Here is a 25,230-nt window from a genome sequence, read left to right as displayed (position 1 = left end):
ACCACATCTTCTTTATCCATTCATTTGCCGATAGACATCTGGGCTCTTTCCATAGTTTGGCTATTAGACAATGCTGCTATAAATATTGGGGTGTAGGTGCCCTTTCAGATCACTACATTTGTATATTTGTGGTAAATACCCAGTAGTACAATTGCTGGGTCATAGGATGTCTCTATTTTCAACTTTTTGAGGAACCTCCATACTGTTTTCCAGAAAGGCTACACCAGCTTGCATTGCCACCAACAGTGTAAGAGGGTTCCGCTTTCTCTCTATCCTCACCAACATCTGTTGTTTCTTGTATTGTTAAATTTAGCCATTCTGACTGGTGTGAGACAGTATCTCATTGTGACTTTGATTTGTATTTCCCTGATGCCAAGTGATAATTGAGCATTTTTTTCATGTCTGTTGGCCATTTGTATGTCTTCTTTGGCGAAATGTCTGTTCATGTCTTATGCCCATTTCTTAATTCGATTATTTGTTGGGTGTTGAGTTTGATAAGTTCTTTATAGATTTTGGATACAAACCTTTTATCTGATAAGGCATTTGCAAATATCTTCTCCCAATGTAAAGGTTGCCTTTTAGTTTTGTTGATTGTTCCCTTTGCTGTGCAGAAGCTTTTTGTACTGATGAAGTCCCAATAGTTCATTTTTGTTTTTGTTTCTCTTGTCCCCGGATATATGTCTAGTAAGAAGTTGCTGTGACCGAGGTCACAGAGGTTGCTGCCTGTGTTCTCCCACAGGATTTTGATGGATTCCTTTCTCATGTTTAGGTTTTTCATCCATTTCGAATTTATTTTTGTGTATGGTGTAAGGAAGTGGTCCAGTTTCATTCTTCTGCATGTGGGTGTCCAATTTTCCCAACACCATTTGTTGAAGAGACTGCCTTTTTTTCCATTGGATATTCTTTCCTGCTTTGTCGAAGATGAGTTGACCATCGGAGTTGAGGGTCCATTTCTGGGTTCTCTATTCTGTTCCATTGATCTATGTGTCTTTTTTATGCCAGTACCATACTGTCTTGATTACAGCTTTGTAACAGAACTGAAGTCCAGAATTGTGATGCCTCCAGCTTTGGTTTTCTTTTCCAACATTCCTTTGGCTATTCAGGGTCTTTTCTGGTTCCATACAAATTTTAGGATTGTGTGTTCCAGCTCTGTGAAAAATACTGGTATTATCTTGATAGGGATTGGATTGAATGTGTAAATTGCTTTGGGTTGTGTAGACATTTTAACAATATTTGTTCTTCCAATCCATGAGCATGGAATGTTTTTCCATTTCTTTGTATCTTTCTCAATTTCTTTCATGAGTTTTCTATAGTTTTTAGAGTACAGATCCTTCGCCTCTTTGGTTAGGTTTATTTCTAGGTATCTTATGGTTTTTGGTGCAATTGCAAAGGGGATTGACGACTTAATTTTTCTCTCTTCTGTTGCATTGTTAGCTTATAAAAACGCAACTGATTTCTGTGCATTGATTTTATATCCTGCCACTTTGCTGAATTTCTGTGTGAGTCTAGCCATTTGGGGTGGAGTCTTTTGGGTTTTCCACATAGAGTATCATGTCATCTGCAAAGAGTGAGAGTTTGACTTCTTCTTTACTGATTCGGATGCCTTTTATTTCTTTTTGTTTTTTTCATGCTGAAGCTAGGACTTCTAGTACTATGTTGAACAATAGTGGCGATAGTGAACATTCCTGCCATGTTACTGACCTTAGGGGAAAAGCTCTCAGGTTTCCCCATTGAGAATAATATTTGCTGTGGGCTTTTTGTATATGGTTTTAATGATATTGAGGTACGTTAACTCTATTCCTACACTGTGAAGAGTTTTAATCAAGAAAGGATGCTGTACGTTGTCAAATGCTTTTTCTGCATCTATTTAGAGGATCATATGGTTCTTTTTTTTTAATTTTTATTTTTTAATTTTTTATTTTTTTTAAATGATTTTTTATTATGTTAGTCACCATCTAGTACATCCCCAGTTTCCAATGTAAGGCTCGATGATTCATTAGTTGCGTATAACACCCAGTGCACCATGCAATACGTGCTCTCCTTACTACCCATCACCGGTCTATCCCATTCCCCCACTCCCCTCCCCTCTGAGGCCCTCAGTTTGTTTCTCATAGTCCATAGTCTCTCATGTTTCATTCCCCCTTCTGATTACCCCCCCTTTCTTTATCCCTTTCTTCCCCTACCGATCATCCTAGTTCTTATGTTCCATAGATGAGAGAAATCATATGATAGCTGTCTTTCTCTGCTTGACTTATTTCACTTAGCATTATCTCCTCCAGTGCCGTCCATGTTGCAGCAAATGTTGAGAACTCGTTCTTTCTGATAGCTGAGTAATATTCCATTGTATATATGGACCACAACTTCTTAATCCAGTCATCTGTTGAAGGGCATCTCAGCTCCTTCCACGATTTAGCTATTGTGGACAATGCTGCTATGAACATTGGGGTGCATATGACCCTTCTCTTCACTACGTCTGTATCTTTGGGGTAAACACCCAGTAGTGCAATGGCTGGGTCATAGGGTAGCTCAATTTTTAACTTTTTAAGGCACCTCCACACTGTTTTCCAGAGTGGCTGTACCAACTTGCATTCCCACCAACAATGTAGGAGGGATCCCCTTTCTCCACATCCTCTCCAACAATTGTTGTTTCTTGCCTTGTCTATTTTTGCCATTCTAACTGGCATAAGGTGGTATCTCAGTGTGGTTTTTATTTGAATTTCCCTGGTGGCTAATGATTTTGAACATTTTTTCATGTGTCTGTTAGCCATTTGTATGTCTTCATTGGAAAAGTGTCTGTTCATATCTTCTGCCCATTTTTTGATTTGCTTATTTGTTTCTCGTGTATTGAGTTTGAGAAGTTCTTTGTAGATCTTGGATACCAGTCCTTTATCTGTAGTGTCATTTGCAAATATATTGTCCCATTCCGTGGGCTGCCTCTTAGTTTTTCTGACTGTTTCCTTGGCTGTGCAGAAACTTTTAATCTTGATGAAGTCCCATAAATTCATTTTATCTTTTGTTTCTCTTGCCTTTGGGGATGTGTCATGAAAAAGGTTGCTTTGGCCGATGTCGTAGAGGTTGCTGCCTATGTTCTCCTCTAGAATTTTGATGGATTCCTGTCTCACATCGAGGTCTTTCATCCATTTGGAGTTTATTTTTGTGTATGGTGTGAGATAGTGGTCAAGTTTCATTCTTTTGCATGTAGCTGTCCAATTTTCCCAGCACCATTTATTGAAGAGACTGTCTTTTTCTCACCGGATGTTTTTTCCTGCTTTATCAAATATTAGTTGCCCAAAGAGCCGAGGATCCATTTCTGGGCTCTCTACTCTGTTCCATTGGTCTATGTGTCTGTTTTTGTGCCAGTACCATGCTGTCTTTGTGATCACAGCTTTGTAGTACAGCTCGAAATCTGGCATTGTGATGCCCCCAACTTTGTTTTTCCTTTTCAGCAGTTCCTTGGAGATTCGGGGCCTTTTCTGTTTCCATACAAATTTAAGGACTATTTGTTCCAGTTCTTTGAAAAATGTCCTCGGTATTTTGATCGGGATAGCATTGAAAGTGTAGATTGCTCTGGGTAGCATGGACATTTTAACTATGTTATTTCTTCCGATCCATGAGCATGGAATATCTTTCCATCTTTTTATGTCTTCCTCAATGTCTTTCAAGAGTGATTTATAGTTTCTAGAATATAGGTCCTTTACGTCTCTGGTTAAGTTAATTCCAAGGTAACGTATGGTTTTTGGTGCTATTGTAAATGGGATGGATTCCCTAATTTCTCTTTCTTCAGTCTCATTATTCGTGTATAGAAATGCAACTGATTTCTGAGCATTGATTTTGTATCCCGCCACGTTACTGAATTGCTCTATAACTTCTAATAGTCTGGGAGTGGCTTCTTTTGGGTTTTCCATATAGAGTATCATGTCATCTGTGAAGAGAGACATTTTGACTTCTTCTTTGCCGATTTGAATACCTTTGATCCCTTTTTGTCGTCTGATTGCTGTTGCAAGGACTTCTAGTACTATGTTGAATAATAGTGGCGAGAGTGGGCATCCTTGTCGAGTTCCTGATCTTAAGGGAAAGGCTTCCAGCTTTTCCCCATTGAGAATAATATTTGCAGTAGGCTTTTCATAGATGGCTTTTATGAGATTGAGAAATGTACCTTCTATTCCTACACTCTGAAGGGTTTTAATCAGGAAAGGATGCTGTATTTTGTCAAATGCTTTTTTGGCATCGATTGAGAGGATCATATGGTTCCTGAGTCTTTTCTTGTTGATATGATGTATCACGCTGATTGATTTGCGAATATTGAACCACGCTTGCATCCCAGGTATAAATCCCACTTGATCGTGATGGATAATCCTTTTAATGTACTGTTGGATTCTATTAGCAAGTATCTTGTTGAGGTTTTGGCGTCCATATTCATTAGGGAAATCGGTCTGTAATTCTCCTTTTTGAGGCGGGTCTTTGCCTGGTTTGGGGATCAAGGTAATATTGGCCTCATAGAATGAGTTTGGTAGCTTTCCTTCTGTTTCTATTTTTTGAAATAGCTTTAGGAGAATAGGTATTATTTCTTCTTTGAATGTTTGGTAGAATTCCCCAGGAAAACCTTCCGGGCCTGGAGTTTTGTTATTTGAAAGGTTGTTTATCACTGACTCAATTTCTTCATAATTAATTGGCCTGTTTAAGAAATCAATTTCTTCCGGTTTCAATCTTGGTAGTTTATAGGTTTCCAGGAAGGATTCCATCTCTTCCAGATTGCTTAGTTTATTGGCATATAGCTGTTGATAAAAATTTCTAATAATCCTTTCAATTTCAATGGTGTTCGTTGTGACCTCTCCTTTTTCATTCATAATTTTAATAATCTGGGTCCTTTCTCTTTTCTTTTGGATAAGTGTTGCCAGTGGTCTGTCAATTTTATTGATTCTCTCAAAAACCAGCTTCTAGTCCTGTTGATCTGCTCTACTGTACTTCTGGTTTCTGCTTGATTGATTTCAGCTCTAATTTTGGTCAACTGCTTCCTCGTGTGTGGATTAGGCCTGTCCCTCTGTTGCTGTTCCAGCTTCTTGAGGTGAGAATATAAAAACTGCATTTTAGATTTTTCTATTCTTTTGAGTGAGGCTTGGATCGCTATGTATTTCCCCCTTAAGACTGCCTTTGCAGTATCCCATAGGTTTTGGACTGTTGTATTTTCATTCTCATTGGTCTCCATAAATTGTTTAATTTGATTTTTGATTTCCTGGTTTATCGAGTCATTCCTGAGCAGGATGGTTCTTAGTCTCCAAGTGTTTGAGTTTCTTCCAAATTTTTCCTTGTGGTTGTTTTCCAATTTCAGAGCATTGTGGTCTGAGAATATGCAGGGGATAATTTCAATCTTTTAGTATCGGTTGAGACCTGTTTTGTGTCCCAGAACATAGTCTATTCTTGAGAATGTTCCACGGGCATTAGAATAGAATGAGTATTCTTTGGTTCTGGGGTGTAGTGTTCTATATATATCTATGAGGTCCAACTCATCGAGTATAGCATTCAAAGCCTTTGATTCCTTGCTTAGTTTTTGTCAGGGTGTTCTATTTCTGATAGTGGAGTGTTGAGGTCCCCTACTATCAATGTATTTTTATCTATATGTCTCTTTATTCTGGTTAAGAGTTGGCTTGTGTATCTTGCTGCTCCCCTGGGCATATATATTTATAATTGTCATATCCACTTGTTGAATACTTTCTTTAAGAATAATATAGTGCCCTTCTGTGTCTCTAATTATAGTCTGTAGTTTAAAATCCAATTTATCTGATATGAGAATTGCTACCCCAGCTTTCTTTTGAGGTCCATTTGCGTGAAAGATGGTACTCCATCCCCTTACTCTCAGTCTGAATGCATCTTTGGGTTCGAAATGAGTCTCTTGTAGACAGCAAATGGATGGGTCATTTCTTTTTATCCAATCTGCAACCCTGTGGCACTTTATGGGAGCATTTAAGCCATTCACATTAAGACTGAGTACTGAGAGATATGATTTTAATGATGCCATGTTGCCAGTAAAGTCTTTGTTTGTATTGGCTGTGACTTTCTGTTTTGTATCACTCTTGGGGCCTTTTTACTTTTATAGAACCCCCCGTAATATCTCCTGTAGGGCTGGTTTCGTGGTTACAAAATTGGTTAGTGACTGGCGATTCTGAAATGTCTTTATTTCTCCATCAATTCTGAATGACAGCCTTGCTGGATAAAGGATCCTTGGCTGCATGTTTTTCTCTGAAAGAGCTTTAAATATGCTCCCCCAACCCTTTCTCTCATTCCAGGTCTGTGTAGACAGGTCTGACGTAATTCTGATGCCTTTGCCTTGGTACGTGAGAAATTTCTTTGCCCTGGCCGCTTTCAATACTGTATCCTTGGATCTAATATTTGCGAATGCACTATGACGTGACGTGGCGTAGATTTGTCGTGGTTGAGCTTGGGAGGGGTCCTCTCTGCCTCTTGGACACGAATGTTTGTTTCCCTTGCTAGATTAGGGAAGTTTTCAGCTACAATTTGTTCAAATATCTCTTCTAGACCTCTGTTTTTCTCCACCCCCTCGGGGATGCCGATGATTCTAACATTGGATCATTTCATTGAGTCAGTAATCTCCCGTAACCTACATTCGTGGGCTTGGATTTTTTTAAGAGCAGCTTCTATTTTGGTTTTTTCCTCTATTAACCCAACCTCCAATTCACTAACCCGTTCTTCTGCTTCTGTGACCCTGGCCGTCAGAGCCTCTAGTTTTGCCTGCATTTGGCTCATAGAATTTTTAATTTCTGTCAGATTCGCTCTCATTTCTGTCTTTAGGGATTCTATATTCTCAGTAACCTTTTCGTTAATACTTTTTTCAATTCTACTCATCATTTTGACCATCATTACTCTGAATTCCATTTCTGATAATTTGGTTACATCCATATCCATTATTTCTGTGGCAGAGGCCACAGACTCACTGTCTTTTCTTTGCTGGGGGGCCTTCTCCTTCTTGTCATTCTGATGAGGAGAGGTTGCGGGGTTGTCCAGAGCCCAAATTATTGACTGGGTCCCAGGCCATGCCCCTTGTTTTATAGGGATCTTAGGGATGTGGGCTTCTTTAAAGATTTTATTTATTTATTTATCTGAGAGAGAGAGACAGACAGTCAGCAAGAACGGGAACAGAAGCAGGGGGGTGGGAGAGGAAGAAGCAGGCTCCCAGCGGAGGGGCCCGATGAGGGACTCCTTTCCGGAACGCCGGGATCACGCCCTAATCCGGTGACAGGCGCTCAATGACTGCGCCACCCAGGCACCCTGGGTTGTGGGCTTCTTGATTTTTCAGCCTGCCTTCTGTGTTCTGGGGGAGGGGCCTGCCACGCCGATACTCAGGCAACCCTGTTTGGGTAGAGTCTCCGTGTCCCCTGCAAGGGGGGATGGGGATGGGCACACTGTGAGCCAGTATTTCCAGGCATGTTCTCTGGCGGCTTTCCCTGGCGGTTTGCTGTGCCTCTTCTGAGAGTCAGAGCAGCAGAGGCTGAATTGTCACAGAACGGAGGGATTGCGGCCCGTTCTCCACTGATGTTCTGGCCACTTTAACTCTGTTACTGTTGGTGCTGCTCAACCCTGCAGCGTCCCGGGATGTGCGCCCTACACCCTGCGTCCCTGCCCTCACTTCCAGGGCCGGAGCATCTCTGTCCTTTGTGTTTCTAACACCGCCAGCCGCCAGCCGCCCCGTGCGCTCCCGGATCTCCCGGTCTCAGTCTATGCCCGGTGAGCACACCAGGATTCCGGAGTTCCGTGAGAAGCCTGGTGGCGCGCGAACCCGGTTCAGGGTCTCAGTCTGCTGTTTCGTGGGTGCCGACCGGGAGTCTGCCCTCTCCCCCGTGCAGGTGGCTGCCGCTTCCCGGTGCCCGAACGCGGCGGCTCCCTCCCCCTTCCATTTATCTTCCGATATCTGTGCGCGGTTTCACGGCTCCCCTCTTCGTACCTCAATACTCAGCGCTGGAGATGTTCATTTTTAGAGATCCAGATGTATCTTCCTGCGTCTCAGGCTGATTCCGTCATTATTTAGGCTGCTCTGGTACCTATCCAGCTCTACTCAGGGGACCGGCTGAAAAAGGGGTCCCCTACTCCTCCGCCATCTTAACTCCTCTCTCCCAGCCCTATTTAAACATACCTCTGCCTCAAAAAACCTTGATGAGGACATGGAATACTCGCGAGGTTCAGTGGGGTGGGGTCCGGAGCCGACGACCAAGAAAGAATTCTTGAGGCGTCTTTGGTGCAAAATTGGTGGTTTATTAAAGCACGGGGACAGGACGCGTGGGCAGAAAGAGCTGCTGTGGATCATATGGTTCTTGTCCTTTCTTTTATTTATGTAGTGTATCACATCAATTGATTTGCGGGTGACGAACCACGCTTGCAGCCCAGGAATAAATCCCACTTGGTCGTGGTGAATAATTCTTTTAAAGTACTGTTGGATCCTATTGGCTAGTATTTCAGTGAGAATTTTTGCATCCACGTTCATCAGGGATATTCGTCTGTCATTCTCCTTTTTGGTGGGGTTTTGTCTGATTTTGGGATCCAGGTAATGCTGGTCTCATAGAAAGAGTTTGGAAGTTTTCCTTCCATTTCTATTTTTTTGAAACAGCTTCAGAAAAATAGGTATTAATTCTTCTTTAAATGTTTGGTAGAATTCCCCTGGGAAGCCAACCGGTCCTGGACTCTTGTTTGTTGGGAGATTTTTGATTACTGCTTCAATTTCCTTGCTGGTTATGGGTCTGTTCAGGTTATCTATTTCTTCCTGGTTCAGTTTTGGTAGTTTATACGTCTCTAGGAATGCATCCATTTCTTCCAGATTGACTAATTTGTTGGTATATAGTTGCTCATAATATGTTCTTATAATTGTTTGTATTTCTTCAGTGTTGGTTGTGATCGCTCCTCTTTCATTCATGATTTTATTTTTTGGGGTCCATTCTCTTTTCTTTTTGATAAGTCCAGCCAGGGGCTTATCAATCTTATTATTTCTTTCAAAGAACCAGCTCCTAGTTTTGTTGATCTGTTCTACTATTCTTTTGGTTTCTATTTCATTGATTTCTGCTCTAATCTTTATTATTTCTCTTCTCCTGCTGGGTTTAGGCTTTATTTGCTGTTCTTACTCCAGCTCCTGTAAGTGTAAGGCTAGGTTGTGTATTTGAGACCTTTCTTGTTTCTTGAGAAAGGCTTGTATTGCTATATACTTCACTCTCAGGGCCGCTTTTCCTGCATCCCAAAGGTTTTGAACAGTTGTCTTTTCGTTTTCATTTGTTTCCATGAATTTTTAAAACTCTTCTTTAATTTCCTGGTTGACCCATTCATTCTCTAGTAGGATGTTCTTTAGTCCATGTATTTTTGTTCTTCCCAAATTTACTTCTGTGATTGAGTTAAAGTTTCAAAGCATTGCGGTCTGAAAGTATGCAGGGAATGATCTCAGTCTTTTGGTTCTGGTTGAAACCTGATTTGTGACCAGTATGTGATCTATTCTGGGGAATGTTCCATGTGCATTTGAGAAGAATGTGTATTCTGTTGCTTTGGGATGGAATGCTCTGAATATATCTGTGAAGTCCATCTGGTTCAGTGTGTCATTCAAAGCCCTTGTTTCCTTGTTGATCTTTGGCTTAGATGATCTGTCCATTGCAGTAAGTTAGAGTCCCCTACTATTATTGTATTATTATTGATGTCTTTCTTTAGTTTTGTTAATAATTGGTTTACATAATTGGCTGCTCCCATGTAGGGGCATAAATATTTACAATTGTTAGGTTTTTCTTGTAGGATAGACCTTTAATTATGATATAGTGTCCTTCCTCATCTCTTATTACAGTCTTTGGTTTAAAATCTAATTTGTCTGATATAAAGAGTGCCACCCCAGCTTTCTTTTGATGTCCATTAGCATGATAAATTGTTTTCCACCCCCTCACTTTCAATCTGGAGGTGTCTTTGGGTCTAAAATGAGTCTCTTGCAGACAGCATATCATTGGGTCTTGCATTTTTATCCAATCTGATACCTTGTGTCTTTTGATTGGGGCATTTAGCCTATTTACATTCAGAGTAACTATTGAAAGATATGAATTTAGTGCCATTGTATTACCTGTAAAGTGACTGTTACTGTATATTGTCTCTGTTCCTTGCTTTGCTTAGAGGATCCCTTTTAATATTTCTTGTAGGGCTGGTTTGGTGATCATGAATTCTTTTAGTTTCTGTTTGTCCTGGAAGTTTTTATGGCTCTTTCTATTTTGAATGACAGCTAGCTAGCTAAAGTATTGGCTGCATATTTCTCTCTTTTAGTACCCTGAATACATCATGCCAGTCCTTTCTGGCTTGCCAGGTCTCTGTGGATAGGTCTGCTGCCAGTCTAATGTTTCTACACATGTAGGTTACAGACCTCTTGTCCTGAGCTGCTTTTAGGATTTTCTCTTTGTCTCTGAGATCCATAAGTTTCACTATTATATGTTGGGTTATTGAGCTATTTTTATTGATTTTGAGTGGGTTCTTTGTGCCTCCTGGATTTTGATGCCTGTTTCCTTCCCCAGATTATGGAAGCTCTCCACTATAACTTGCTCCAATATGCCTTCTGCCCCCCTCTCTCTTTCTGCTTCTTCTGAGAATCCACTTTTTCTAATATTGTTTCACCTTATGGTATCACTTATCTCTATAATTCTCCCCTCATGATCCAGTAGTTGTTTATCTCTCTTTTTCTCAGTTTCTTTATTCTCCATTATTGATCTTCTATAACACTAATTCTCTCTTCTACCTCATTTATCCTAGCAGTTACAGCCTCCATTTTTTATTGCATCTCATTAATAGCCTTTTTTATTTCAACTTGGTTAGATTTTAGTTCTTTTATTTCTCCAGAAAGGGATTCTCTAGTGTCTTCTCTGTTTTTTTCAAGCACAGCTGGTATCTTTATAATCATTATTCTGAACCCCAGTTTCAACATCTTACTTATTTCCATACTGATTAGGTCCCTGGCAGTCATACTGCATCTTGTTCTCTTTTTTGAGGTGAGTCTTCCCATCTTGTCATTCTGTCCAGAGAAGAATAGATGAACAAGAGAACAAAATACAAAAATGGCAACAATGACGCCAGAAAAATATACACTAAAAAAATCAAAAGAGATCCAAAACTGAAAAAAAAATTAAAAAGAAAAAAAGAGAATATAATCAGAATATGAGAAGAATAGAGCAATACACTGGATTCTGTGTGCATTTTGGTCTTTTTTTTTTTTTTTTTAGAAAACTAGATCCCAAATTGTAAAGAAAGAAAAAGTTATATATGTACAAAAATAAAATTAATAATAAAAGGAAAGAATATAAACAGACAGGTGAACAGAACAGAGCAATACACTATATCCTGAGTGTATTTTGGTCCATTTGTTGGAAGAAAATACTTTCCAAAATTGTAAAGAAAGAAGAATATATATATATATATATATATATATATATATATATATATATATACACACAAATAAAATTAAATACAATGAAAGGATAGAATGTAACTGTAAAGATGAAAATTAAAAAAGACTTTAACACCAGGTGTTATATATAACTAATGAATCATTGAACACTGCATCAAAAACTAATGATGTACTATACGGTGGCTAACTGAACATAATAATAAAAAAAAGACTTTAACAAAGGAAGAAGAAGAGAGGGAAAAGAAAGAGAGAATATGATCACACAGGTGAAGAGAAGAGAGTCATGCACTAGATTCTGGATGTATTTTGGTCTGTTTGTTAGAAGAAACTGCATCCCGAATTGTAAAGAAAGAAAAACTTACATATGTACAAAAATAAAATTAAATACAATGAAAGGCTGGAATGTAACTGTAAAAATGAAAACTAAAAAAGATTTTTAAAAAAGAGTTGGTAAAATAAGAAGTGGGTTGAAAGAGGAAAGAGAAAAAAATTAAAATTGAAAGACTTAGCACTGGAGTTTTGCAGTTCTCTCTGACTGGTAAACTTGACTTGGTCTTAGTTGGATGTTCTTGCTGATCCGAGGTGGGGCCTGTTGTGTTGATTCTTAGATATCTTTGCCCTGGGTGGAATTGCACCCCTCTTGCCAAAAGGCCAGACTAACACAGCTGTTCTGGTTTGCTCTACGTGGGTTTGTTCCCTGAAGGGTTTCCTCACCACTTTAGAAGATGAGAATAAAAAAGGCGGCCTCCCAATCTCCAGCCCTGGAGCCAAAAGCTCAGGGCCTCACTCCTCAGGGTGCCCTCAGGGAAAAGCAGTCAGTCACTCCTGTCTTCCTGGTGTCTGTCTGCACTCCGTGCTCACCCAGCCTGGGACAGAGAGTTTCTATCTCAGGCATGCAACCCCGTTTTGAGTCTCCAAACCCAGCCAACTCCTATGGTGTGCACCGGTGCCACTCCTCCCAGGGGAGGAAGGGGAGGGTCTTCTTGCAGTTCTGCCACTTGCTGGGCCCCTGCTGTCAGTGCGGTCACCTGATCACACCGGGGTTCATGGCTTATGGCAACACCAAGGTGAAAGCCCACTCCTGGGTTTACTGATTGCAGGCAGCTTCCCCTCTCCAATGCCTGGGAACTCTGCCACACTCAGGCACCTCCACTCTTCCTGTGACCCCGGGGATCCTGAGACCACACTGTCCCACCTAGGATTCTGCCCCACGTCACCACCTGAGTGCCTTTCAGGCACAAATGTCCCTTATAGAAGCAGACTTCTAAAAGTTCCAATTTTGCACTCCGCTGCTGTATCACTCTGTTGCTGGCTTACGGAGGCTCCTCCCCCTGCAGTTTATCTTTCCATATATCACCTTGAATTCACATTCCACACCCTCTACCTTGCAGAGAGGTCGTTTTTCTATTCATAGAGTTGTAGTTATTCTTTTCTTAGATCTCAGGTTGAGTTTGCAGGTGTTCAGAACGATTTGATAGCTATCTAGATGAATTCCTGGCACCAGACAAAACTAAGATCTCCTACTCCTCCGCCATCTTTGTTGGTTCTAAGATATATCTTTTCATTTATTTAGGACATCTTTAATTTCTTTTGGCAAAGCTTTATAATTTCAGTATAGAGGTTTTGCTCATTTTTGGTTAGATTTATTTCTAGATATTTAATGGTTTTGATGCTATTAAAATGGTATTTAATTTTTTATTTTCTAATTATTTGTTGCTAATATATATAAATATAATAGTTTTTGTGGATTTTTTTTTTCTTTCTTAAAGCCTTTACTTTGAGACATGATGGAAAAATCTTACTGGTATGCATAGAAAAGTAAGACATGATCGCAGCTAAAAAGTGAAGACAATATAACCAGAAAGCTTTAATGCCTTTCGGCAAATGTTTAAACTAAAGTTCTAGGTGTGACAAGCCACAGGGCTGAAAGGAATGGTAATTAGTATTCCTCTTCTTCTTCTTCTTCTTCACCCTCTCCTTCAACAGAATCCACACCAACTTCCACATAAATCTTCTCAAGGGCAGCTATGTCCTCATGGGCCTTAGAAAACTCTCTTTCCTCCATGCCTTCACCCACATACCAGTGAACAAAGACACACTTGGCATACATTAGGTCAAACTTATGGTCCAGGGGAGCCCAGACCTCAGCAATGGCTGTGGTGTTGCTCAGCATACGCACAGTTCACTGTACTTTGGCCAGGTCTCCACCATGTACCACAGTAGGAGGCTGGTAATTAATGCCAACTTTGAAGTCAGTGAGGCACCAGTCCACAAACTGGATGCTGCACTTGGTCTTGATGGTGGCAATGGCAGCATTGACATCTTGGGGAATCATAGGCAGCAAGCCACATATTTATCATGCCAAGGGTCATATTTCACGATCTGGTTGCCTGACTCAAAGCATGCAGTGGTGATCTCTGCTACAGAAAGCTGTTCATGGTAGGTTTTCTCAGCAGAGATGACAGGAGCATATGTAGCCAGAGGAAAGTGGATGCAGGGATAGGGCACCAGGTTGGTCTGGAATTCTGTCAGATCAACATTCAGGGCTCCATCAAATCTGAGGGAAGCAGCAATGGAAGACACAATCTGGCTAACAAGGCGGTTAAGTTTAGTGTAGTTTGAGCATTTAATATTGAGGCTTCTACTTTTTTTTTTTTAATAGAGAAAGAGCATGTTCATGCACCTGCGAGTGGGGGGGGCAGAGGGAGAGAATCTTTCAAGCAGACTCCCTGGTGAGTGTGAATCCAGGTGTGGGGCTTGATCCCACAACCCATGAGATCATGACCTGCGCCAAAAATCAAGAGTTGGACGTTTAACCGACTGAGCCACCCAGGTGCTCCAATATCGAGGTTTCTGCAACAGTGTCATAGATGGCTTTTTTGTCTAACATGAAGGTACAGTCAGAGTGCTCTAGGGTGGAGTCAGTACTGAGGATAGCTGTAGGGCTCAACTACAGCTGTGAAAACCTGGGGGGCTGGGTAAATGGAGAACTCCAGCTTGGAATTCTTGCCATAATTGACAGAGGGATGAGATGTTCCATCAGTATGGAGGTGAACCCAGAGCCAGTTGCCCCTCCAAAGCTGTGGAAAACCAAGAAGTGTTGAAGACCTGTGTTCTGGTCACCTAGTTTCCAAATTCAGTCCAAGACAAGACCAATAATCTCCTTGCCAATGATGTAGTGTCCTCAGGAAGCAACTTCCTTGCCTGGGATGAGGTGCTCAGGGTGGAAGAGCTGATGGTAGGTGCCAGTGTGAACTTCATCAATGACTGTAGGTTCCAGGTCTACAAACACTGCCCTGGGCACATGCTGGCCAGCACCCATCTCACTGAAGAAGGTGTTGAAAGAGTCATCTCCTCCCCCAGTGGTCTTGTCACTTGGCATCTGGCCATCAGGCTGGATGCCGTGTTCCAGGCAACAGAGCCACCGGTATTCATTGTCAATCTGGACACCAGCCTGGCCAGTGTGGATGACATGCACTCATGCATGGTGGCTACAGGTTAGCAGGCGCAGGTGACAGGAGAAGACACAGGGTCACAATTACCGTCCCTCACAAGCTAAGTCAAGGTAAGTAATGCACTTATCATTGTTTTTTGTATGTTGACTTTGTGTGCAGAAACCTTGTTAAATTTATATCGATTGCTTTATTCAATTATGTCATCTGCAAAAAAAAGACATTTCTACTTTATTCTTTATAATTTTTATAACTTTGATTTCCTTTATTTGCATTATTGCACTGGCTAAAACCAAGGATTTTGGCGGGAGGAATAGTCTGTTTCTAACACACCTTTAGAAATTAAGACACGTTAATGCAGAAACTCTGTCTCCCAGTGGTTAGAACAGTGTCAGAAACATAGTAAGAACTCAATTACTTGATAAATGAATAAATGTTGTGTTAAAAAATATTATGGGCATTGGAATCACAGAGAGCAGGGTTCAAATACCAGCTCTTGCCTTTCCTAGCCCCATGATTTAGAACAAGTTACTCAGTTTAGACTCAGTTTCTATTCCTGTAAAATGGAAACAAAATTATACTTTGCAGGATAGTCATGAAAAAATTATGCATATATATGAAATTATATATCCTAAAACGTCTATAGTTATTATTATTATTGAATGAGCTCACACAGAGAGAATGTCTAGAGTGAGAAGAGGATCAAGAAAGGAAACTTATGCAACATTTAAAAAATACCAGACATGTTTAATAAAATTAGTTTTTTGTTGTTTAGGTCAGGATGTTGCTACTGCTCAAAAGTCATTATAGGACTTACAAGTTTTATGCAACATTTTTAAAGAACAGGCAAAAAAAGAACACAGGAGTGGGAGAGCTGGGAGGAAAATAGGAGAGGTTAGAATCACAGAAACCACAAGAAGAGTTTCAAGAATGCTGTATTAACAAAGATCCTTTCAATTTCAAGCAATAGGAATCCATCTCACATAGCTTAAATTAAAAATGAAAAGCATTAGTTCATATAGCTGGAAAGTCCATAACTGTTTTCAGGCATCACTGAAATGCACCTCTAGTTTCTAATTTACTCTGTTGAATTAATTTTTAGGCAGGTTGTCCTCATATGTTGATTAAAATGGTCAGCAGCAGCTTTAGATTTGCATAATCTTTATAATCATTGATTTTTAAAATCTGCCATTAAAATTCCAGTTTAAAAAATCTGGGAAAAAAATCTGGGAAAGGTTTTAATTCACTTGGTCTAAATTATATGCCTATTTCTGAACCATCCACAGCATTGAAGGGGTGGTGAATCTGATTGATCAGGTTTGGATCACCACCTATCCCTGGAAATAAAGGGGTGGAGTCAGCCACATCTAAACCAAATGGATTAAGGACAGAAGGGTGGTTTCCCAAAGAGATGTTGGACAGACAAAAAAAAATTATCACTACAGAGGAAGTGGTCAATAGTGTCAAATGCTGCAGAGAAATCAAATGATTTAAGAAGTAGAAAGCATATATTGGATCTAGCATCCAGTTATTCTTCACTGACCTCGGTGATTTCTTTGATAAGAATGGAAGGAACCAAGACTTCAGTGGGTTGGGGAGGGGCTTGGAGGTGAAATGGAGACTGGACAAATGGACAATTATTTCAAGGAATGTGATTCTGAAGGGAAGGATTTTTCTTTGAAGGTGGGATAGTCTTGACTGCATTTAGAGAACAGAAGGAAGGAGCCAATGTAGAGAGGAAAACAGAAGCTACAGGAGAGAGATTGGTGAGGGTCCTCAGGGTCTGAGGAGATAAGAGAGATTGAGATCAAGAATATATAATAAGCATGAGAGACTATGCACTCTGAGAAACAAACTGAGGGCTTCAGAGGGGTGGGGGGTGGGGGAATGGGATAGACTGGTGATGGGTACTAAGGAGGGCACGTATTGCATGGTGCACTGGGTGTTATATGCAACTAATGAATCATCTAACTTTACATCAGAAACCAGGCATGTACTGTATGGTGACTAACATAATATAATAAAAAAAACATTAAAAAAAAGAATATATAATAAACTTGGATGAGGTGTTTCCTACACTTTACTGAGGGCATTCCCTCTAATGGCCTCTATTTTTTATGGAATAAAATAAATATTGCTAAAACCAACGAATGGTGGGATCATAGACTTGACTGTGCATAATAAAAAGTTTGAAATAATTGTTATGAAGGTGGAAAGGAGCAGACAACAAACACATAGATAGGTTTCCAAGTAATACAGAAAGTCCGTCTGAGATGGAAGACCATATATTTTTGTTGGTGTTAGCACATAGAATTGCATGACTTTTTCCTAGCATAACTCTGGGTTCCCGAGACCTAGCTAACTCAGGCTCTGAACAATAAGCTATCAGATTTTTTATATATATGTATCGATGTCTGCTGAGGTGATTGGAATAAAAAACTTAATGGGAATATTAAGTTTTTTTCTGACATGGCCATGGAGATGAAGTAGTTTCAGGCCTTTACAAATATTACCCACTGGTCAATTTACTTCTGTGTGCTGAACAAAGTACCAGTGCCCAGCTGAATCACAATAGGATAAGGGCCGTGTATTATTAAAGTCTTTTGCTTTTGTTATTTGTGGATGCAGAAGAAAAGAAGAAATAGATATGGAAATTATTTTTATAGTCATTATTTTTAAGATAACCAGAAAGTAGTTATTGATTTATGCCTCAATCATTAATAACTCTCATTAAATAGTAACAGTGCAATGAAAGTGCAAAAGACTAGAACCTCCATAGTATAGAGCAGTATTTTTTTAAATCTTATTTATTAGTAAATATTTAAGACCTGTAAATATAATGATGACATAATAGGTAGCCATGTATCTACTCTCAGTTTAAGAATAAAATTACCTAAAAATTAAAGCCTCCCATACACCCCTACTTTAAAAGAAACTCTATTCTGAATTTCATGTTTATCATTTCTCTGCATTTATCTTGTATCTAAGCAGTATAATATTGTTCTTCTTGCTTTTAAATTTTATAAAAATGATTTCATGCCATGTGTATTCTGTGACCTTTTTGATACTTAATATTTTGTTTGGAAATTCATCTTTATTGACAAATGCAGCTCTATCTCATCCATTAAAAAATAATTTAAAAAATTTTTATTTTGATTCCACTTAGTTAACATACAGTGTTATATTAATTTCAGGTGTACAATATTGTGATTTGACAATTCTATACATCACCCAGTGCTCATCATAACAAGTGCATGCCTTAATTCCCATCACCTATTTCACCCATTCCCCCATTCTTTCTTCATTTGTTTTGTTTCTTCAATTCCACTTATGAGTGAAATCACATGGTATTTGTCTTTCTCTGACTGACTTACTTCGCTCAGCATTATACTCTAATTCCATCCATGCCATTGCAAATGGCAAGATTTCATTCTTTTTGATGGTTGAAGAATATTCCGATCAGAGAAGTTACTGCCTGTGCTCTCTTCTAGGATTTTTATGGTTTTAGGTCTCTCATTTAGGTCTTTCATCCATTTTGAGTTTATTTTTGTGCATGGTATAAGAACGTAATTCAGTTTCATGTTGCTGTCCAGTTTTCCCAACATCATTTGTTGAAGATACTTTTCCCATTGGATATTCTTTCCTGCTTTGTTGAAGATTAATTGACCATGTAATTGTGGGTTTATTTCTGAATTTTCTGCTTCATTGATCTATGTGTCTATTTTTGTGTCAGTACCATACTGTTATGATTGCTACAGCTTTGTAATATAACTTGAAGTCTGGAATTGTGATGCCTCCAGCTTTGCTTTTCTTTTTCAAAATTGCTTTGGCTATTCAGGGTCCTTTAAGGTTCCATAATAATTTTAGAGTTGTTTGTTCTAGTTCTGCGAAAAATGCTGTTGGTATTGTGATAGGAATTGCATTAAACCCATAGATTGGTTTGGGTAGTATAGACATTTTAACAATATTTGTTCTTCCAATCATGAGCATGGAATGTCTTTATATTTCTTTGTGTCGTCTTCCATTTTTTCATCAGTGTTTTATAGTTTCAGAATACAGGTCTTGCACCTCTTTGGTTAGGTTTATTCCTAGGTATCTTATTATTTTTGGTGCAGTTGTAACTAGTTCATTCATTTTTCACTGCTTCATAGTATATCATTATATGACTGTATTGCAATGTATTTATTCCTTCTCATTTTTGGTGGGGAGTTATCCACAAATATTTTAAAATTTGTTTTATTGATTTATTTAAAATTATCCCTGGCCTTATTGCGAATACTCTGAAGAATACTTTTTTTTTTTTAAGATTTTATTTATTTATGTGACAGAGAGACAGCCAGCGAGAGAGGGAACATAGCAGGGGAGTGGGAGAGGAAGAAGCAGGCTCCCAGCGGAGGAGCCCGATGTAGGGCTCAATCCCAGACTGCCGGGATCACGCCCTGAGCCGAAGGCAGACACTTAACGACTGCGCTACCCAGGCGCCCCTCTGAAGAATACTTTTAAATCCTACCTAGAGAGTATCCATCTTTCTGCCCAGGAAAAAATTAAGTAGTGTGTAAAGAAACTCTTGAAAAGCCAGTATTTCATCTGAAGAATGTCTTATGTCCAATATTGAATAGTATTTATGAACCTCCTCCCAAGTTTTTATTCCCTCTTTGGTTGATTCTCTTATTCCAATATGGGGGCAGTAAGGAGGGTAGTATAATGCTCTTCCTTACCTCTCAGTTGTATTTGCCAACAAGTTAGCCACATTTTTAAGGAGAAGGGGATATTTCCACTCTGGTTCATCACGATGCTCACTAATATACAGTGATTTTGTTGTTGTTTTAAATAATTGTAAAGAGAGCAATTCTTTAAAGTCTGCGGGTTCTAATGTTACTCTCTTTGCTTTTACCTCTCCGGCATAACCCAAAGAGGATCCTCTCCTGCTTTAAAGGTAGTGCTACCGATGTATAGCAACTTAATATCTACCCATCTGCCATGGTTCATATGTGCCTCACACATGAACTAGGACATTCTCTATCTAGCTGCAGTGCTTCTCTAGTGTGCTTGGCTATGATAGTTTGCTAAGCAATAATCCTAGTGTTTGCACTGATATGCAGAGTGGAAGAAGATGTGTATTTGGTTACAACTCCAAACGCTTCTCTTAGAGCCATAAAACCAAGAAAAAAAAAAAAGGAGGCACAGCAATAGTAGGGTTAATAAATCAGAATTCTAAACAAGCCTATCTGCACTGTCTTCTGATTTAGTGACCTCTGAGTTCAAGGATCATAAATTACAGCACTGCCCAAGGGCAAATTAATTCTGAGGTTCAACTGAAAATAGTTTCAAACGGGTACTGGGTTTTTTAGCAGGTCTATGCTTGGACATTCCTAAATCTTTTACAGATTGATTGATTCATTATACATTCACTCAGTAATAATAATGCTTCATTTTGTGGCAGGCACTATGCTAAGCACTGGAATTCTTTTTCAGGATTACCTTCCTAAACTCTTCATAGCATTAAAAGCCTTTCAAATTCTTCCCCAACATGTACTCCTTCACCCCTGTATTAATCCGCCTCCTAACATACAAAGACTTATTCAGGTACTTCGGGCATAAATGCTTTCAACTAAATAAGTAGGGACACAAAAGAATTCCATATTAATATTTTGAAAGGTCCATCCTTCAAAGTGACTTTTATCATTTCTTGCACTTAGTTCATGGCTCCCTGCTGGGCATGGCCTCAGTACAAACCTATTTTAGGACATATTTAGGAATGAATTATTATCCACGTTATAATAAGCTTGAGCAGATTCTTTCTTCACAAGAGGGCTTATAACATTAGTGGGACTGGCTGCTGATTAAACTGGTGCAAATTGACCCAGCAGGGCTACTCAACTAAATGTATGATGTTCTCCTTAAATACAAGCCACGTCTGAAACTCAGCTGGCTTGATTCTTAACATTTGTACAGAAGGTAGAATGACTATGAAAAAGGAGGAAAAGAAGCACTATTTAATACTATTGGAATTAAGATTCAATAGCTGCAAGAAAATGCTTTTTCCTACAAAACTTTGTTAATCTTAGGGCTATGAAATAAGAACAAAGTTGAGCAAACATTTTCTCTCTTTTTTTAGTATTTTATTTTTAAGTAATCTCTATACCCAACATGGGGCTCGAACTTAAATCCCCAAGATCAAAAGTCGCATGCTCTACTGACTGAGCCAGCCAGGCACCCTGAGCAAACATATTTTCAAAGAAACGACTTCTCAAAATGTAAGTTAAGCTCATACCCTGACAAGTACAATAACTAGGGTAAAGAAATGAGGAGTTCATATGTACACTTAAACAGAATATTTTCTTTGCAAAGATACGTATTTGAGTGCATTCTGAGAGCTGCCTGACAAGACATCATTTTAATTTTGACAAGTATATAACAAGAATAAAGACATTTTCTTTGGTATGTTGAAACTGCATTAACAGTTCCTATCCCCACTTTTTAGACACACACACACACACACACACACGTTTACAAAGAGAGATTTAAAATATTAGGTTTAATAGTGACTGGTCACTGAATAAATAAGTACATTGCATTACAACTGATATTGCAATAAGCAACTGCAATGTTTTCAGTATATATCATATACTGGGATGAATAGACTTAAACAAAACACATTTACCTCTACCATATGTTGAAAAGCAATAACAGAAATTGAAAGTACAAGAACAGGAAATACCACAAACTCTTGACTGATAAGTTTTCTAGAGGGAATATATGTGTGAAGTTTTACATGTGCAAATTTGGTCACAAACTGATTAAAACAAAAACCTAATTAAATTTATAGCAATTCTGTTTGGCATGTTTAAAATGAAAGTGTTCTTTTAAAAACCTGGCTGAAGGGCACCTGGCTGGCTCAGTCAGAAGAGGGTGCAACTCTTGATCTCAGGGTCATAAGTTCAAGCCCCACCTTGCATGTTAGAGATTACTAAAAATAAATAAATAAACTTAAAAAAAAAACCTGGCTGAAATGATTAAGGTAAAGGTAAAGTATATTTAGCGGTAATGGTGGCGGAGGGTGGGAGTAAAATCAAGAAACTGGTGCTGGGGGGAGAGGCAGGTGGAGAAGGACTTCCCAAGAAACTTTTTAAAAGTTAGTGAAGCTATGAAAATATTATATTTTACAATTAAAACAATAAGTATTGGAAAGTTTGGTTCTTGATGTATATTTATTATAATGTATGTTAATAAGAAAAAATAGTAAATAATTGCTTTTAATTGGTTTAAGAGACAGAAAACCCTTTGGAGAAAAATAAGCACCTAAAAGTTATAAGTAGCATCTATATACCAATTTATAGTTTAGAAAATGCTTTAATAATTATTATTGTAATTCGATCTATCTCAGCCTAGCACATACTAAACACTTAATGTTTTAAACCAAATAGTAGCAAATTTCAATTGATTAAAATTGTTAAATTTCAGATAGTGTCAAGAATTTTTATTGCACAGGATTTCACTACATATCTGAAGCTAGAAGAACTGTAGTGAAAGGGATGAATGTCTTTCACACTTGTTTTTGTCTTAGATCCTATAAATTTCCAATGTGCATAATTATGTGGGATTTGGGTTAAGGATGGGGTTAGAAGTCAAACAGAAAAAATGTGTGGTCAAGTACAGAAGTAAAAAGGAGAAACAAACAAATAAAAAGCCCGCCAAATCACTTGTGTTCTTCATTTTATTTTTGCATTAATGGGTATGTGTCAGGCAGCTCTCAGCTAAATTTTCTCTTTAAGCATGAGATGAATAAAGTTGCCTCAAAAGTATTAATAGATGGTGAGGGGAATGTATTTTTAACTATTTCCCAAATTGTATTTAAAATACCCCAGGATTATATTTTTTTTAAAGGTAAAATCTTACGGAATGCATCCCCAGTGAAAATATAATTGTTTTAAATTCCACAGTGTAGGGGAAAGCTAGTTCTCTACCTTGGGATTTGATTTCAGCCGCTGCTGTTTCTGCCACATTGCTTCTGGTGTCTAATGCAGAACTGCCGGGTACACTCTGTGAACTCTGAAAGGAGAAAAGAAACATCAATTTCAAAACGAGTTACTTTTCCTCAAAGTTGCATCAACTCTCCCAGTTAAAGAATGCAGATAAATGCCTTGTAGGAGTTACCGAACATACCTGCTTAATTTTTCAAGAATTTAATGCTGTATATTAGAAGCAAAGCCGTAATCACAGTCTTACTGCATCAACCAGATAAAATGCATTGGCTCAACATGTCATCCCATCTTCCTGTGGCTAACAAAGTGATATGCTAAGAATATTATTCCAGATGTACTTTAATCCTCAAAAGTAGGGTGTTACACAATACTTTCTAGAAAAATAATTTGAGACCACCACATAGTGAAATCGGACTTTTGAAAATGCTATTGTTTTACTATTAGAATCACTTTCCATGTTTGTGATGGAAAGAAAAATATTTCATCTTAACTGAAGAAATTAAAGATTAGTTTTATGAATAAATGATGGCAAAATAGCTTTTTGTGCTCATGCTGATGTGGTCTTGTTTGTTTTGTTTTCATGCTGGTATAGTTTTAAAAGAATGAAAATAGAATATCTTTAAGACTTATATTAATGAACTTAAAGGTGAATCATATTTTTCATTGCCTCCCCTTTTCTATAGAATGTTCTTGAACTCTTGTATTCAAATAAACACAAAGTAACTTAAATTATTAATATGGGAATTATGTTTTCAGAATGAATAGTGAAGTTCCCCTAAAAACTGGTGGTTATTGTACTCAGGGTAATAGTTCTGATTTTAGAAAGCACCCTTTACGTATAATTATAATAGTTTTTCACAAATAATTTACGTGTCCATGGAAGCTTCCTGCAACTGACTCAACTGAGTCAGCTTAAGCCTCTTTTGCCATTTTGTTTAATCTTTTTGAATACCCACATACTTTCTTTTCTTTCTCCTTAAGAAAATTAATTTGTCCAGTTTACTTTCCGACATTAACATCTGATTATTCATGAAAACTCTACCTCAGTAGGCTCTTCCACTTCAGTTGCTTCCTCTTTCCTTTCCTTGTCTTCTTTTCCATTTTCCTGAAATGGAAACAGTGCTAGTAGTGGTATCCAAAAGAAGCTAAAGATAAAACTAACATCTTATACTCTAGTATAGTAAGCTTTTTATGTAAAAAAATTTACATAACGGGCAAACACCATACCAAATAAAATCACACAAAGTAGATGTAGTAACAAATTCAAACAGTAGCAGACTTGTTATAAATGCCAACCAACTAGAAGCAGACTACTATGACTCAGCTATTATTTGACCCCTCCAACCCCTTTTTCTTTTAGTAGACTACACACCCAGCATGGAGCCCAACTCGGGGCTTGAACTCATGACCCTGAGATCAAGACTGAGCTGAGATCAAGAGTCGGATGCTTAACCAACTGAGCCACCCATGGACCCCTGACCCTCTTTCTTTCAGCACTTTTGTCACAACCTGAAGCAGAAGACATCAACTAAAAAGAGAAGTAATTAAATGATAAAATATGATATTGCCTCTCAATTTTCTCAAGAATGTTGACTCTCAAATCCTCTCATAGTTAAGTGGTTAGAAACCTATGTAAGCCAGGTACCTGAGAAGGTTGGGGGTCCTCTTGAGATGCTGACTCACTCATCTGGGCCACTGAAAGGTATCATCAAATGGTAGGGAAAAGTATTACCAGACCAATATTAATAACAAAAAGAGAGAAAGAAAATATTAATAAACAACAAAAAGTACTGCAGAAGACTGAAATCACCTCCAACCACCAACGCATCCCACCATTCTATTGAATGGAAAGTTCTCAACTGCTAAACTTTTCAAACTCTTCTACTGTTATTGCTGTTGTTACTGGCCAAAACTAGATTAGCACTAGGCTAGTGCCCAGGGAGACAGGAAAACTCAACCATTAGTAATCACCACCATTACCATTAAAAAAAGACACACACAACAGTAATGCAAGTGAATTTTTTAAAACATTATCATCCTCATTAATTTTTGAAATAACAATTCAGATGAGGTGAAGTGAAACTTTGATGGCTACCCAACTCATTTGAGAAAGGCATATAGACAGTGTAATAATCTTACTACAAAGCATTTTTTTGAATGAGGAGTTCTGAGAGGAATGTGATTTATCTTGTTTATTTATTCATATTAAGGAATTAAAGTGGATAATTATCAGAGTCACTGCAAATGACTACAGATTCAGTCACAAATTATCAAAATCACTGGTGTGCCAAAAATCATTTAAGAATTTGTGTATATTTAGTCTTGTTACTATGTAAAAAGTAAATTTTATATCCGTGGCCTCTACCTCTAG

At 38.5% G+C, this 25,230-nt stretch overlaps 1 protein-coding gene and 1 pseudogene across 1 annotated transcript in view; both read right to left on the bottom strand.

Annotated features, from left to right (window-relative positions):
• EFCAB5 (EF-hand calcium binding domain 5) overlaps window positions 1-24,877 on the bottom strand; it is a 167,692-nt gene extending 142,815 nt beyond the window's left edge. Inside the window, exons 1-3 of the mRNA XM_045773605.2 lie at window positions 24,505-24,877; window positions 23,902-23,964; window positions 22,842-22,926 (exon numbers count right to left, since the gene is read on the bottom strand). Of these exons, the coding sequence (XP_045629561.2) occupies window positions 22,842-22,926; window positions 23,902-23,964; window positions 24,505-24,546 (190 nt within the window). The 5' untranslated portion in view covers window positions 24,547-24,877. The remainder of the gene's footprint in view (window positions 1-22,841; window positions 22,927-23,901; window positions 23,965-24,504) is intronic.
• On the bottom strand, window positions 13,362-19,662 carry LOC123777127 (tubulin alpha-1B chain pseudogene; annotated as a pseudogene).
• Window positions 24,878-25,230: the final 353 nt, after the last annotated feature.

Source organism: Ursus americanus, chromosome 23 (genome assembly GCF_024610735.1).
Source record: "Ursus americanus isolate L20-20 chromosome 23, mUrsAme1.1.p, whole genome shotgun sequence".
NCBI classification, from domain to species: Eukaryota; Metazoa; Chordata; class Mammalia; order Carnivora; family Ursidae; genus Ursus; species Ursus americanus.
Note: the sequence above shows the minus strand (reverse complement) of the source record. Positions and strands in the feature narration are given on the sequence as shown.